This window comes from Anastrepha obliqua, chromosome 5 (assembly GCF_027943255.1).
Source record: "Anastrepha obliqua isolate idAnaObli1 chromosome 5, idAnaObli1_1.0, whole genome shotgun sequence".
NCBI lineage: Eukaryota > Metazoa > Arthropoda > Insecta > Diptera > Tephritidae > Anastrepha > Anastrepha obliqua.
The window spans coordinates 6,508,983-6,526,510 of NC_072896.1; the positions used below are offsets into that span (position 1 = coordinate 6,508,983).

Genomic DNA, 17,528 nt, shown 5'->3' on the forward strand with positions numbered 1-17,528 from the left:
TTTTTTTTGTTGACTTTACTAAGCTTTTGCTTCCGTATGAAAAAATTTTAAAAAGGTATTTTGTATTCTTTTATGGAATAATTAATGCGTTGCATTAAATAAAATTTCTTATAATTTTTTCCAAAGAAAGAAAAACACGAATCATTCTTTTTATATGGAGAACATGTGCAATATCGGCAGAGAAAAAATTATGAAAAATCAAAGGAACTTTTAAGCTACTTCAAATTTGCACTTTGTTGTACTAAAATTTATTAAGCTACTAGTTGTACCCGGTGCGCGCGTTGCTACGCCAACAACTAAAATAAATTTAAGAAAAATAACTTTCAAGAAAAATCAGTACACAAATATTGAATTCGTTCTAAACCATTTTATTGATTTTGTTTATTTCGATTAAATTGTGACATTACAAAGTTTAGTTTCAATTTCACAGTGCTGTGGGATACGCAATATTTCTTGTTTTTCCATCTGGTGCGTAGACGAATAAATCAGAAGGTTTTCCTACACGTGAGCAAGCCCAATAGAGCTGTCCATGTGAGAAGCATGGATTCTCCAAATTAAACCCACACACTTGTAACTATTGTCCTTGTGCTTTGTTAATAGTCATTGCGAAAGCGAGTCGCACCGGAAACTGTAAACGTTTGAATTCGAATGGCATATCTGTCGTGATCATTGGGATACCTGGCAACAGTTCGTCTTCACCTATGAATTTTCTAGTCAAAATGGTTGCCTCGATAACATTGTTCATCATTTTCTTGACTGAGAGTCTGGTTCCGTTGCAAACTCGAGGCGGATTTATGTTTCGAAGAAGAATGATGGGTACGCCAATTTTCAATGTACGAACGTGCGGATGCCTAGCAAATCAAGCGAATTGAAGAATTCAGTTGGATAGTTGGCAACCTCGTCTTGATTCTCCACAGTATCGTTGGACTTATATGTTGTCGTTTCACTGGGTACTCCATGCTGAATGATAAAGTTGACGGTATTGGCATCGATGTTTTTGGCTGCTAATATAGCACGCGTACTGAGCCACTGATGGTTTTTGTAGTTTTGTGCAATGTTTGGGAAAATTTTTTGCACCAATTCGTCGATGCTTTCTGTGATCTTACAGAAGTTTGCTGGCTGGGTGACACATTGTGTAGATTCATTAATTTCCATTCACCCATTTCCAATATCCAATAATTGTTTTGCAAAATTTCTAGCCGATGCATCCCGCCGAAGTTGCTACTATGCAGCGCCACCTGGTGGCGAGTGGCATCAATGAGCATATTCTAAAAACCTTCTCCGTGGAAAAATACATATATACACCAATTTTTATAATAATCGGTCCAGTAGTTTTTGAGTTCATCGATGACATACAGACAAACATTCATTTTTATATATAAAGATTTAAAAATTGGTTTTGTAAACTAATGTTTTTTTTTCACAATAAGCTATACTTTCATACAAAATAATGAGAATTCAAAAAAGAACAGCAAAATAGTCAAAATTGGCGAAAATATAATAGTAGCGCTATTTTATATTGGAGTGTTAAACTGCTAATTTCGCTTTCAAACCAAATTTTTAACAAATCTTCAAAATAACTCCGGAAGTTAAAAAAATCGTTTATCAAATTTATTTCGTAAAACTGTTTAATATCTTTCCCTTTTTGTCGATTATATAAAGTGGGAACAGCATCTAGACGCACACCACAAATAGGAGAAAGAGTTCGGGGTGTAAGCGCCAATTAAAAAATCTTGCTGCTAATCGAGAAATTAAATTTTTGCAACTTTTGAATCTCCACTTCAATTTTTGAAGTGATAAGTGCTAAATAAATTAAAAAATCTTCTAATAATAAAAAGCAATTAAGCAGCGAATAACTTTTTTTTCAAAAACAGCCTTTTCAATATTACCTTTGTGTGCCGCGCACGTTCACATGCACCGAAAGAAAAAAAAAACCTCAGTCTGTTTGTAATTTCGCTTTTGTAGCTCTGCTTATGAAAGCCAAGGCAATTATTAACTCAACCAACCGCACATCAAAGCCATTGAACCATTTCATAATAGAATTCACAGCGCTGCCATTCGATCCGATAATAAAAATTGAATTTTAAGTGAATTTCACATGTGCATGTGCGCTGATGCATACATATGCAGACACACATATACATATGAGAATTTAGCACATATACGTACTAGTATTTGCACAGTAAAAATGTATGTATAAACATTTGTTAATATGTAAACACGAAAATTTTTGTAAGTAACTGGTGTGAACTGCTAAAAAATCACATGAAATTGGAACGGTTTTTCGTATACCTTCCAGATATGTAGCATGTGTTAGCACAGATATATACATATATATGTATGTACGTATATCGAACGTTCTCCCTTAGCACCAGTTGTGCTTCAATTTTTTTATTTTTTTGCTTTCCCTGCAATTGCTGCAGCACGACTTCGGGCTTCAGCTTTTGCAGCGACAACCAGTTTAGTTGGTCATTGAAATGGAAGCTTTATTTTTCAACGTCCTAGATATCTTATCTCACCAAGCAATTTGTTTTTTATTGCAATTTTCGCTTTTGCCATTTTCACATTTTGCATAAACTAGATTTGCTTTCTTCATCACGAGCCAATGGATGCTGGCTAAGTGGCACTTTCGTTGCCCCTTAGCTTGAATTTATGGTGTATAGTATCATATTTGTTCCCATACATACATATATGTATGTACATAAATGTGCAGGATAATATGAAAGTGCATGCATATTTGCCACATATTTGTATGTATTAGTCGATTTACACTTTGGCTTTTGATGCACATCATCCTGCTACCGGTCAACAGAAAAGTTACACTGGAAAAAAATTAAATTGGGACAAGTTATTATTAGTTGCTTTGCTATTTCAATAGGTAGATATACACACAACTACATGCCTACACACCTACACATGCATACATGTACATACTATAAAATTCATATCACTCATACGCCCTGTCAGCACATCTGCTACTTGGTTCATTAGGTGACTGCTACTGCTGCGTTAGAAATCAACAGCGCACAGCGCACATGCTGTGAATACCTTACGTATGCCCACATATTTGTTATTTTTGCGCTTTTGCTGATGCTTGCGTTTTGTTGCAAGTTACGTTGGCATTGCACGTTTTTTCGTTGTTTTTTTTTTTGCAAACAAGAGAAATCAAGGAAAAGTAAACAATACATTGGGTACCCTAATGTAGTACAACTGCAGTACAATTGCAGTGAAGGTGCTCCTGTTGAGCACACAAACATTTACGGAGCTTCCGTGCTCACATTCACGCTGTTGCAGCAACAACCAGGAGGCACATGCGCGTTGCGAAAAAATCAAGTAAAAAATCGCAATACTCGGAAGTAGCACAAATGCAAAAAAAGTATAGCGCAAAGGAGCCAAGAAATCAAGTGTTGTTGAGGCAAACAAGAATCAATAGCGGGTTGATATAATTAAAGGTTGACTGTTGGTCGGGCGAAGTAAATGCAAGCTTTTTATGCACTTAAGTTGAAAAATGTTGCATAATAAAAACCACCATGGATATACTAAGTAGAGTTTAAAAGGGAAAAGACCAGCAGTGTTAATGCAGTTTGCAGTTTTGCAATTCACGATTACATTACAGTTGAAAGAAATTTTGTTGTTGTTTAAACATTTTTCTTCGCATTTTTATTATTTTTTGTAGATGGAAGTGTGATATCACAAGAAAGTAAATGATAGTCAAAGTTTTTGCTATTAGCGGATGCCAGTCATCTATTTATTTATTTAAGTAGCATAGATTAAACCTTTGTTATGTTACATATATTCAAAATTGACATAACATAGCACTCAAGAGATTTAAAAAAGCAACTCTTGGAGGCGAAAAATCGAGGGCAGCATAAGTATTAATGGAATTTAATTCATGTAAAGCACGAGTAAAGGGAGCAGCACTGGCATACTTAGTTTTAAAGTCTTCCCCATAAAAAGAGTAGATGACCCTACGAGATCGCTGAGCAACATTATATCGAATCCTTTTCAACAAATAAGGGCAATCAATGACACCAGTAATAATATTATGACTAAAGGAGGGGCACAGTATAGACCTACGAATTTCTAAGTACTTGAGATTTATAAGCAAAAGACGAGCAGAATAAAGTTTAGAGATCGAAGGGCATAGAACACTTTTTTGCTCACGACCGATTCTATTGATAGCTTGCCGACTACAGAATTTCCAAATAAAAACAGCATATTCTACTTATAAATGAGGCCTAACAAATAATGTTTAGGCTAACTTGGTGGTATAGGGATCAGAGAACTTAGTGGTACTCGGTCTGACGAAGCCCAACATGGAGAATGATTTCGAAGTTATGTAATTTGTATTGATATTAGAGGATAATTCGTTATCAAAAACCACGCCAAGGTTCTTAAACTCACTAGCACCCTACAGAAAGCAAGTCGAGACACACACGCATGCTTGGACAAGTTCAGCAAAAGACATGAACTCTGACACCACAAGTAAAACCTATCCATATTGACTTGAAGATTAATGGCAATAACAAACATACGGGCGGTCGCCGTTGCCGAATGGGTTGTTGCGGGGCTACCATTCGTAATTTACAGAGACAACGTCGGTTCGAATCTCGGTGAAACACCAAAATTAAGAAAAACATTTTTCTAATAGCGCCTGCGCTCCTCCGCAGGCAATGGCAAACCTCCGAGTGTATTTCTGCCACGAAAAAACTTCTCAAAAAAACCGTCTGCCGATCGGAGTCGACAGAAAACTGTAGGTCACTTTACTTGCGGAAAAACATGGAGACGCAAACAGTCAATATACGCCAATCCCTTGATTTCCACTGTACTTGAATTACACGATTTCGCTTTTACACGGTTTTTAAACCACAACAAAAAACTTGTTTGGTCTTATTCTGCTAGTTTTGTGACATTGTGCCATTTTTCAATATCATACGGATGCATATACTTTTCTAAAGACTCTTTCAAAGTTACCAAACGCTTCCTTTTCCAAACATTAAACGCAAATATTAAGGAGGTGGCATTGTGCGTGAAGAAGAAGAAGAAAGAAACTTCAAAGTCATTTCTTCTGATTGAGTTCTAATAACAGGCAATTTTTTAGTTTTAAGAATTTATTTCGTAATAGTACTTCAACTTTATTAGAGCCCTCTAATGGCAATAAAAGGAAGACCCAAGTAAAGTAAAACAGTCTGTTTGGACAAAAAAATGTAAACAAACTAAAATCTGGACAAGTCTCAACATCCATAGCAAAAGAATATGAACTGAATGAGGCGACTGTTAGGACAGTAAAGCGAATGGAAGCTTCTATTCGAAAAAGTGTTGCCAGTGGAACTACTGTGAGCGCAAAGTTGTCCACGTATCATCGAGATGATTTAATAGAAGCAGTAGAAAAAACTCTAGTAATTGGCACAGAAAAAATAGTAAAAAACGTACCGATAGATTCTAATTCGCTCAGATATAGCACAAAGCGCTTAACATTTTTAGCTCCTTAAAAGAAAGCTGGTTTGAAAGCTAAAACAAGGCACCGTCTGAATCAATCCGTTCTCATTTTGCACGGTTAGGTCTTATAATGGCTAAAGACTACTGCCTAGCAGTATGCGCAGTTGCTCCATCTTGTTGAAACCACAAATTAGGATACTTCTCCGTCATTGGCCGCAAAAAGTTTTCAATCAATGTTCTATAAGAAGCTCCTGAAATCGATTCCGGCGTTTCATCCTCATTTTCGAAGAAATATGGACCGATTAACTCTAGTGGCCATAACACCGCACCAAACAGTACATTTAGATGGGTGCAACTGTTGTTTGTGTTTTGCCCTTGGATTTTCAGAGCCCCACAATCTACAGTTTTGTTTGTTGACATAACCATTTAATTGGAAATGCGCTTCATCCGACATCAAAACATTATTTAAAAAATCAATTTGTGTGGCTAATTGTGAAAGAATAGAAAAACTCGATCATTTTAACGCGTTGTGTTGTACTGTAGGGTTCCATAATAAATTTCCAACTATTCAATTATAACCTACAGAAAGAGAAAAATAAATATGTCAAAAAATAAAAAAGTTATTTGTGCTGAACATTAGTAGGTCTTAGTTGGCCCACTACTTTAAATCGATTTACACGGTTTTCAGGTTTATTCAGCATACCTGTCTACTTTTTATAAACTCTGTGTCGTTCTACCTGGTTTCGTTTTGCATGATTTTTCCAAGAACGTGGCTACCGTGCAAATCGAGGGATGAGTGTATAAAAAGAAACTTTGCTGATTAATTTAAAGTTCTTAATCTCAATAGCTTTCTATAAAACTACGTACACTTTCAGTCCAGAGGAAAACCAATATACGGACTAAGTCCGGCTGATCTTGATTTCTGGTTTACAAATAAATCTTTCATTCAGCGACGAAAATTTTTGTAGCGAATACGAGACTGAACTCACGCGAGCATTGAAAGGAATGCATGTACATAAATATTATACATAAATACATACATACATACATATATATGGGCATAGTTACGCTCTAAAGAGTGGCCAACGGGTTCAGCAACTGCCTCATTGGCAGTTGTCTACCTTCCACGTAGACATTACTTAAAGCAAAAGGAATTACAAGTAGTTTGGCCATTGAGAACTTTCTACGGATGCAAAGAAAATGCATAGTCGTAGTAGAATGACGCATAGCTCTGAGCACAAACACATACACATATAAGAAAATTCACATCTACACAAGGATGTGATGGCTCGTAAAATTCCGTGTACATAAATGCGCAATGAACCCAACCACAAAACGCAAAACGCTAAACAATAGCGGACTGACAATAATCCAAAGCAGCATCCGCCGCCAAGACGGAGACTAACCACAACGTTCGCAAAACAAGTCTTCGCATGATTATACATAATTTCAGGCGCCAGAGCCGGTTTTGCAACGTCATTTGATTCCTAGCCTTCTGAAATTCTCTTTATCAAACCAATACATATGCACGCATATACACACATACACATAGATAAACATGTATATTGGATACTATTTGTGGCTGTAGTTGTAGTTCAACCACTTCAGTAGTCACCTCTACACTACACATAAGGAAATGGTGTATGTGTATGTGCGTTAGTCACACAAATACTATTGCATTCAACAGACGACATTGCGGTATTTACGAGTACATATGTACACATGTAGTTGTTGCTGGGTCAACATATCTATATTCCTGTATGTCTGGCCCCAAGTATTTATGTATGGATCAGCGCCTGAAAGTACATATGTACGTGCATACATACATACATACATATGTATGTGTTTGTGTGCAGAGGTTAGTAGTACATATTACACGGTTTCATGCGAATTTGGTTTCATTGCTGCCTGCAACGTGTCAGATGTTGGACGTGTTCTCTTGCGCAACGGGAGTGAAAAGCCAATTTAAAGTTTATGTGTGTGTGTGTGTTGTCTTTTTTGAAATAAGAAGGTAAATAAAAGTGTTAAATTTAATGCAATTAGCGTACAATGCCGTTGCAGAGCAGTAACTGAAAAGTTTTACTTACCCAAACTAAGCCATTGAGTAGAAGAAAGTTGCAAAAGCTGCGCCTGAAGGCAATTCTTGTTGAAAGAAGGAAATCGGAGCATACATTTTAGAATTGTTCAACGAGGAATTTGGGTTAAAGTAAATAAAGCGAGTGAGTTATTTTCATTGTGTTAGTATTGTATATAAATATCAGCAATTTTTAGTAGAGAATAAATAAAAAAAAATGTATTTAACTTTTTCTTTATTGTTTGTGTTGGCACATTTAAACTCTTTGCTTCCATATTGTAAAGCAATGATAAGTTTATTGATTTCAAAGCTGTTTATTTATTTTGAAATTTTTATTTTTTATGTCTATTCACATAAAAAAATGGTAGACTTAACTTTGACAATATTCGCCGTGCTTGCACAAAATAACTGTTTAAACCCAAAAATTTCTGCTCACTGCCGTGCCCAATTTTCAATTATTGTCATTATCACTTTCCTGTTTTATTCAATACTATCTCAGGAAAAATTATGTGAGCATATGAGATCTTATTTCGTAGTAAAAGCTATTGATTGCAATAGCAAGTTTCGTCAAACCATATGTTTTCGAAAATTATTAGTCACCGCTTATTTGATTCAGATTCGATTTTTTTTTTAATGTTTTATATTTCATAATATTTTGGAAAAATGGAAAAACAGAGTATGCGAAAATCTTATTATAGTTATTTTGCTTTATTTTATTTCCCAACATAAAATGCAAAAAAGTGTCCACTCATTTCATTGTAATGCAAGCAAAAAACAAAGCATACAGCGCATTCACACCGCAGCTTAAATGATGCAACTTAAAAAAGGAGCGACTAATATATTTCTGATTTTTTTAATTTTAAGGTGTTTAGTGCTTTGTTGGGTATTCTTTATTATCAATTACAACTTGAAGTTTACGTGGTCAAACAATTTTATTGTGTACGAGTATTCTGGACTAATTTGGTACCGCTCTTCAAGTATCGCATTTTTTAAAACATTTTTAAATTTGAAATTTTAAAATAATTAAATATTTGTTCTGGATGTCATATTTTCTTCTATTTGTCGTCAAAACCGCACACAAATTTTCGATGACTTTCAAATTCGTTATTGTGCAGAAGTTTCAACAATTTCCCAACAACAACAAATGTGGGAGCATTTATATATTTACCTTTTTTTAGTAGATATTTGTGACTTGCCCTAAGGGTCGTTATCTTGATAAACGTGAAAGTCATCATCAGTTTGTAAATTTCTAGCGCTTTGAACCAAATTTTTTGCAGAAGTTTTAAATAAATACATTGTTCCTTAGAGAAAAGTCAAATTTCCTACTCCATTTGATGACATGCCTGCCCAAACGAAAACGTTGCCACCGCCGTGTTTTATAGTAGCTCGCAAATTTTGTGGTTCGAGCTCTGTATTGGCTCGCGCCATATAAAAGGTCCGCCATCTGATCCAAATAAGTTTATTTTTACCTCGTCTACAAGAAGGAAGGTCCTCCAAAGTGCTGGAGTCTTATTAAGATGGTCACACGCAAGCTACAATCTTTTACTTCTACTCCTTGTGAAAGACTTATTACGCGATATTCACCATTTAAATTTGCTTCCCTCAGTACACTTCGAAGAAAAGTTTCTGTAGGGCAAGTCTTACTTAAATCCTTTCTGGCCATTTCAGTTAACTTTGGAGCGATTCTTGCTGGATTTTTCCTCACTTGGCGCACTAACAGCTGAAACTCTTTCTCTGTGAAAGTTTCATTTGGGGCCTGTCGTCCCTTTTTTACCTCACGATTTTCATGAATAAGGCGTTCAATAAGGTGCTGAACTGTTGACGAACTTAAATGTACAATTTCAACTATTTTGCAAAACCACAATCCTTTTTTTGAAATGCTCCAAAGCTAATTTTTGAAAATATCAAGAATAGAGTTACCTGAAACCACTAATTTTTGCACACATTCGAAGTTTCTTCACTACAGCTGACTACCAAAAGTGTATATATTTTTAGGCCAAATGCGTCACTTCAATTGTACCCAAGTAATGTTGCCTGTTACTGGTAGAAGAAAAAAACTTTCGCACATATTACCGTAACGCAAAGTTGTGTGCTGTTGGTTTTATAAAGGGGTTGTTTTAAAGGGGCTTAAAGGGATTTTATGAACCTAAAATGATAAAAACCCCAGCTGTATTTTGCATGCCCGTAAGCCAAGAGCCTCACGTAAAATTTTCCAAGTAGTCGAAGGGCAAAGGAGCAGCAAGCTATAGGAACGACGACTAATCGACATTTCGGCATCTTCTTCAGTACTTGGCTCTATGAACTTCGCGAAAAGATTTAATTTAATTTATTTAAGTAAATTTCCACCTTTTGGAAGCGTGGTTCTGGCGTTAAGCGATAGAAATATCTGTACACAAAATATTGCATTCCTATCATTAGACCTTCGTACGAAAGTGCGTTCATATTACTGGGCGTCGACTGGATAAGTAGTTAAAAGGTTCTTCCTTCCCCACTCGTTCCGAAAACATCGCAATAAATAACTCAAATCTTAGGTAGGTAGATCTGGTGGCTGTCAATATGACGCATTTAGACCTGCCTTAGGTTCGCTGTGATACCACTAGAACTTCTTCTTTACACTGTGGCATACCATCCTGCGGCTTTAATAAACGAGCTTAACTTCGTTAGTTGAAAACGCACTACATCCACTAGATCTGTTAAAACTGCACTACCGAGCGTGTAAAGCCTTCTTTTAGCTAATCCTTCATACTCACAAAGGAGCTGCCTAATAAGTTTTATCCTCTCCTGATTATAAGCTTCTACAATAATCGTAGTAAGGAACTCCCAGGCTTCTAGCTGGTTAACTATTAAGCAATGACTGATCAAAGTTCTTGTAGCCTCTCTGTTTGAGATTTAGCAAGCATTTTGAACGACCACTGTTGAGTTGCGGCCATGTCAATTTGCTTAACTCACATTTTATTAGGTTTTGCCATTTTTAATTTACTGTTCTAGTAGTTTCTCTATCTACTTAAATCCTAGTATGTTCTGAGAATGCTAATAGCTTTGTGAGTGTTAATGTATGGATTTAGCACTTCAACAGTGGATTGGAAACATTTCAGCCCACAATGACTCTGAAAATTTTGCACAGTCTAACTTTAATATTTCATATTGAATGGGCCGTTTTCTCTAGCTCTTCTTCTTAATAATTCAAACCATTGTCATAAAAAACTTTTATTATAGGCTTTAACAAAAACTAAAACACCGTAATTACATTTTCTAAATTAGCAAACTTTTTTATATCACATTTTGAAAACTTTTATGCCTTCTCAATTATTGTTGTTTGCCAACCAATCAAATAATAAACGCACGCACACATTCGTAACTGTTATTATAGGCCTTTATTTGTTTTGATTGGGTTGTACACCAAAATATGTACATTTGTATGTATGTACTTGTGTATCGGTGAATAGAGGCTGGAGCACGGCACACATACACACTTGCATATATACATGTGTGTAACCGCATCTACGCCACGGATGAATCATAACCCAATAACCTGGTTTCGGAAAATGTGTCTATGCTTTTTATTGGCATAGGTTAGGGTAGAAATGTGTGTTGCCAATGTAAATGTGAAATAAAGAGAATTAATGGTTCAGACTAAAGAATGTAGAACAATGACTACATAAAGTACGATTTATGGGCACTTTTTGAGCGGAAGGCCCAGTTAGAATGGATTTTTTCACAAATAGAAATATAAATATTTTATATGAAGTGTAAATACTATATATGTAAAGCCGCATGTGTATGTATGCGGCTGTAAGTGTGCCGGTGGATGAAATTGAAATTGAAATTTGAAAAAGTCGAGCCAGGGAGAACCACGAGATTTGGTGGCTCCTAAAACACTCAGGCTAAACAGCCCATTGTATTTAGAGCCGGTGGACAGTTATTTGCAGCCATTAATATGCAGCCATACAAAAATTACTTTACCCATATTTGCATATATGTGTATGTATATACACTGTGTTCCAAAAAAATGTATACACATAAAAAATGTCACGTGACTATAAAAATGGTACTCGCATATGTATTTAGATGTGTTACAGATTAAAAAAAAATACATAAAATCAATATAGGCAGATTATCTTTGATTAGTCCTCACCCAACAATCCAGTGGCGAGAGGTTTGAAGAGCGGCAGATTTTCATTGAGATACGCTTAAGCTCTCATATCACGACATAGCAGGAAGGTTCCGCAGCTTGCTGAAAATAATAGTCCTCTTCACCCCCAAACTGCTCTCGCATACTTTTCTTGACATTTTCCTCAGCAAATTAAAGTAAGCGGCACCAGTCGCAGGGTTATCCAAAAAGAGTGGCACAATTAAATCTCGCGCAATGTACGCACACGTCACTCCTGGTAAATTGAAATGATATTCTTCTGTAACACGAGGATTCACTAGTGTCGAACAGCTGCTTAGTTTAGATGCTGTCTCATCGCTCCTAGTAATCGTAATAATCTTGTGGGAAAACCACGCTGGAGAGAATTCAGAAGGTATGGCGAACATCAGACCGTTAACCAGCGCTCAGAAATTTGGAGGAAACAACTGATTTGCTTAGGTAACCGAGGTATTGGCAGCGGTTTGTTTACAACAAAACTGAAATTGTGTTGGTGATATAAGAAAAAATAAGTGCATACACTTTTTATGTTACTTCGTTGACGACTTAACCTTAGATGACAAGATGCGAAAGTGTGTTTCTTTTATAACTTAGAGAAATTGTTTTTGTGGTCGTTCTAGTCCTTAACGAGGTAACTGTCTGGAGAGGCAAAAATGTGACTACCTTGAGAGAAGTCTATGTTTACTCCGATAGCCAAGCGGCGATTAAATTTCTTAGTGGGGTTGTCACTAATTCCATCATTGCTCGCAAATTCCACGAGAAGACATTATCACTCGCTTCCCTCTTGGTATGGAAATTGCAAGCATCAAGCTACAAATTATGTGGTACAAGCGTATCACCTCAGCCACCACGAAATGGGTAACGCTCTGAAAAAAATTTGGTCAAAATGGAAGGTTAGGCGCTCAAAGGCGCAAAGTTGAAAACTCATTGTGCTCCGACGCATCCTCGAACCCAATTAAAAGTTAACTTACAAAATTCTACTTTGGTCATTTTTTCGCCGAAAAACAGTATTACCATACAAATAATTTATTAGCTTAAAACTTATAGCTTATTAGCTTAGCTTAAAAAAAATCAATATTTTACTAAATTTACTCTTTATATTCATTTTTATTTTTCTCTGTTATTTGAATATAAATTTCTGCATTATAAATATGAGCTATTTTCGTCAGTTATTTTTGCCGCCTTATTTCTGGCAGCCCGCCATTTCGTCTATTAGCTGTTCATCAGCCCAGGTACTGGCAGTGCTGCCAAGTTCTCAAATGAGCTTCTGGGCGCGCTCTCATATAAAATGAGAGAGTTCCGCATTTAGTCATCTGTTATCTGAGAAACAACTGATTCGAAGAGCGTCAGAATATGTGTGAAGCGAACGAACACTATGCTGCTGCCAAATCCCCTATGACGTGTCAGCGAAGTTGGCAGATTGCCAAACCTTTTAATCCAACATTCATTTTACTAAATACCACTTTTAACTTTCTATTTTCTGATCATAATCAGCTTAATATTAAAAAATATAATCCTTTCAATGTGCATTCCTCAAAATTCACTGAATACTTGATGTCGATTTCGAATTTAATAAATATTCTACTTTGCATTGCCCAACTGGTTTTCTTGAAGTACACGGTAGGGTTTCCAGTTTATCCTGTTCTTTTCCGGTGCTTGTACATTTTCGTGGTGTCCCAGAACATTTGTGAACATTTTCAAAAGTCCTTTAAACTTATCCTTAATGCGAGTAATGGCGAGTTTCGTTGGTAGATCTCTCTGGAGGAAGCTTCATCGCTACATCGCATTTCCACTTACACTACATTCTTACACTGATGGTACCATTTTAGGTTAGGTTAGGTTAGGTTAAACCGGCGCATTAAACCTTTTGGCCCCTAGCGATACCAAATGGAGACTGACCTTTAATATGACTTAAAGTAGGATATCAACGCTTTTAGCAAATTTAAAATAAATTTACTTTTTTTCAAAATAGTCTAACATCAATCGTTGTTTCAAGTAAATTGGTTATCCTTAGTAAGTGGTTGGGTTATGACTTTGCATTGTGTATAAATTTTTCTTGGCCACTCTGTAACTACATAGATAAATATCGGTATCATTTTACAATCTTAGTTGCAACGTACGAGTGAGTATTCACACACAATCTCTTATTTTGCTTCTTTATTTACACATTAATTTCTATTTCGTGTAGCTGCAAGCACAAGTAAATATGTATCTTCACACACACACATACATATAGAGTGTTTAGGTAGGCTGAGGCAATTCTTATTGATTTTTTGCACCCACTCCCACAAGCATTGCCAGCGCATTCACTTCACGAAAAGTGCAAACGTAAGCGTAAATGAAGCTTTTGTTGTAATTGTAAATTGCAATACAAGAAATACTCGTAGAACAGAAGCATAAGCAAGGGAGCGTGATAAACATCTGATTGTTAGCCGGTGGGCTGAAGGTTACGCACTTACTTATTTATATATTACATACGCACGCACTTGCATGTAATAGCAGAGGACAAGGAATTCAAGTTGACAATGAGAAGAATGAGTCAAATGTGAAAGTCTTGTAAAGGCAGTAAAATATTTAGTATGTAAAAGTGGAATAATTACTTAATTTTTAGCAGCAAAATTTTTAAGGACTTTAGAGTTGAGTAGGAGGATTTTTAGATAGAGAGAACTATATTAATTGAATTTATTTTAGTACGCGCAAATTACTTTTTTAATATAATTCATGAATTTTTCCTAATGTTGTAGATGTGATGTGTTTTATGAAAGTATTAAATATTACTAAGGAAAGCCTTGGTATAGGAAAGTGATATCATCTAAAAATATGAAAGTGCTGAGTATGCAGCTCCCACCAGAAGGCATTGGCGCTAGAATATATGACCCCAAAATCAAGCGTTCTGTGCCGATCTCGGCCATTTGCAGTCGGAAGAAAGATGCAAACGCGCAATCCAACCCAGCTCTATCTTAAGTTTAATAAGAGAACGGGGTCTGAATGAGGTGCTGTGATGAGTAGAGAGCACCAAAGGCCATGAGGTCGAAGTGGAAATCTCCAATAAGTCTAAATCTAATAAAATATGTTGCTTTTATTCGAGTAGAAACTATATTTTTACACAAAATTAACGAAAAACGAATGATATGGAACATATCGTCCCCTTAGTATAACAATAGCCTATGTGCTCATAGGCTATTATTTTTTTATTGAATTTTTGAATCCTCCATCGTCGATTTTATATGTGGTCAAAATTTTGTCAAATTCTAGTTCCACAAAGTGGGTCAAAACGTCAGTCAAAAAATAATAAATATTTACAGACATAACGAGATTTGAGTGAGAGCTACTTTCGACAAAAAGTTTGAAATTCATTTTCTCAAAACATCAAAATAATAATATTAAATACTAAGGGGACGATATGAAAGGAGAAGCAGTAAGATAATAATTATCAAAATTTGTAATTGATATTATAAATTTTTTGTTTTTAATTCGGCTTTCGTCACTAGAAAGTTTTATCTCAAGAAATGGTTAAGTAAAGGGTGATTATTAAGGGTCGTTATTAATATGGTTTTGATTTTCAAGTGCCTTTCACGTGATGTATTAATTTTTTCTGGTGGTTTTCATTATTCCGAAGATCTATGGCTTCCCTCTGGGTTCTATTAAAGGCTGGGAGATCTCTCTTTAGCGAACACTAATTTAAAGGCAAATTTTAGTCGCAATAAAAAAAGGAAAAAAGTCAAATTTTAATAAAAACGCTTAAAAGACTATGACTTTGTTTTGTAAAAACGCAGGAGTTTAATAATTTTCAATTTTTCAATTTTAATTTTTTTTTAGTATTTAAAAAAAATACTAATTTTCATTTTTACTATTCTGCACATAACTTACAATTATTTAAAATATGAACGAATTTCAGACCATACATTTTTTTGTGCTGGCTTGGCGTAAAATATCCCGAAAGTCTTTTTAGGGGGCAGATACCTGTAAACGCCCATATATTCCCTGATTTTCATTAAAATTATTTAAAATGAAGCAGTCAATATATTTTTTTCAAAATGGGCATACAGATTATTTATACATTAAAATAATATAAAATTTTTTATTTTTATTTTAATCATTTAAAATGACGGATGTACACTCAAATCTTTCAGGAAGGTCGCAGCGGGGCTTCTCAATCGGCGGACATTGTAGTATCGGCGTCAGTGACCTGAATACAAAAAACCAAAATTTTTTTTATTTATTGTATTAATCGCATAATTTCTATGAGAATTAAAAACAAATGAAAAAAAAAATCGCGCAATAAAATGCTTCAAAACAAAAATGAATTTTGGGGCGAATTTTCCTACTATTTTTGCTTCGAAATTATTTTTTCGAAAAATTCTTGAAAACTTAAATTCACATAGAAAGTGATATCATAAAAAACATGTGTGCAAAATTTCAGGGAGATCAGTCAATAACTTTGTACGCAAATTCGAAAAATATAGTTTTGAGAAAAACGCGTCTTAAGGTTGAATACAACGTAACTATACCTCTCCCAGCGCTCGAACGCAAAGAAAAGAGTCGTCACGGTTAACGATCTATAATATAAGAAATACTTAAATTTACGTTCTAAAATTTTTTTGACATATTCCTAAAGGATTATTATACCATTTTATGAAAAAAAAATGTTTTTCGAAATTTTACAAGTATCTGTCCCCTTAAATGCCAAATATGATTTCTTAACATACCTTTTGCCGCTAAACTTTACGAGTATATCTTAGGTATAAGGAGCTGTAAATCATTCGAAGGTACTTCGCTACTGAAGGAAAGAGAATTAATTAAATTTTTAATTACTTTGGTATAAACCGAAAAATTAATCCAAAAAATGGCATTTACGCAAAGGCCAAAACATGCACACGAGCAGGTGTCTCCTAAATGTATGCTTTGATATTGATGCTGATTTGAAGAAACTTGTTAAGCAGCGGTTTAAGAATAATATACATTATTTATATAATATATAAGTAGATATTTAGTTTTAAATATCAGCCATAAAATCCTCATTAATACATTTCATTAGCACTGCGTGGTGTAAAAGTTCTCTTAGAAAACAGCTAACACTCTTAAATCAAATAACCGCATTTTACTGATTGGCAACCCTACTCTACTTAAAATATAAAAATCTATGTAATTATGTTCCCCTACAAAATCTACCAGGAGTATAACAACGCACTGATGCACTAATTACAACTAACTCAACTAACAGTTACTGTTAATTAACAAATTAATATTTTTACATATTTCCACTTGTAAATTTTAAACTAATTAATTTTCTTCTTTTTATGCTCTTTTCTTTCCCTTTGCTATGCTATGAATTATGTTAATTCTAGAAAATGTTGGCTTGAATCCTCATTTGTTGGTATACGCCCACTGGACTCACCACAAACACCGGTCATCGAGAATACAGCAACAGCATTTAGTAGCGCTACCAACACCAACAACAGCGTCAGCAGCAGCCAGTACAACAACTACAATTATAATTACAATTACAATACGAATAATTCATCATCAAATACATTAACGGCAATAACAACACCAAATAGTGTTGGTGGCATTGGTATTACCACAGCGATCACCACAAATCCACATGTGTTACGCATGAACGGCCTTAGTATCGTTGGCGGTGGTGAGTCCACAATTATGATTTAGGCAACTAAGCGAATTCTTCATATTCAAATACATACATACATATGTAGCTATATATATATAAATATTAATATTTAAACTTAAACGTATGAGCGATGAATTGAGATGCTTAAAATACCAGAAATACACACACACACACACAAATGCATTTGCATCAACACCTGCCAAACGGTCAGCCTTCTTTCGCATTAATTATTTACGCGC

General features: G+C 35.1%; 1 protein-coding gene across 1 annotated transcript in view; it reads left to right on the forward strand.

The window, feature by feature from the left end:
* The window catches only part of LOC129247330 (uncharacterized), a 51,851-nt gene that overhangs the window by 13,510 nt on the left and 20,813 nt on the right, over positions 1 to 17,528 (forward strand). The window contains exon 5 of the mRNA XM_054886422.1: positions 17,009 to 17,304. Within this exon, the coding sequence (XP_054742397.1) occupies positions 17,009 to 17,304 (296 nt within the window). The remainder of the gene's footprint in view (positions 1 to 17,008; positions 17,305 to 17,528) is intronic.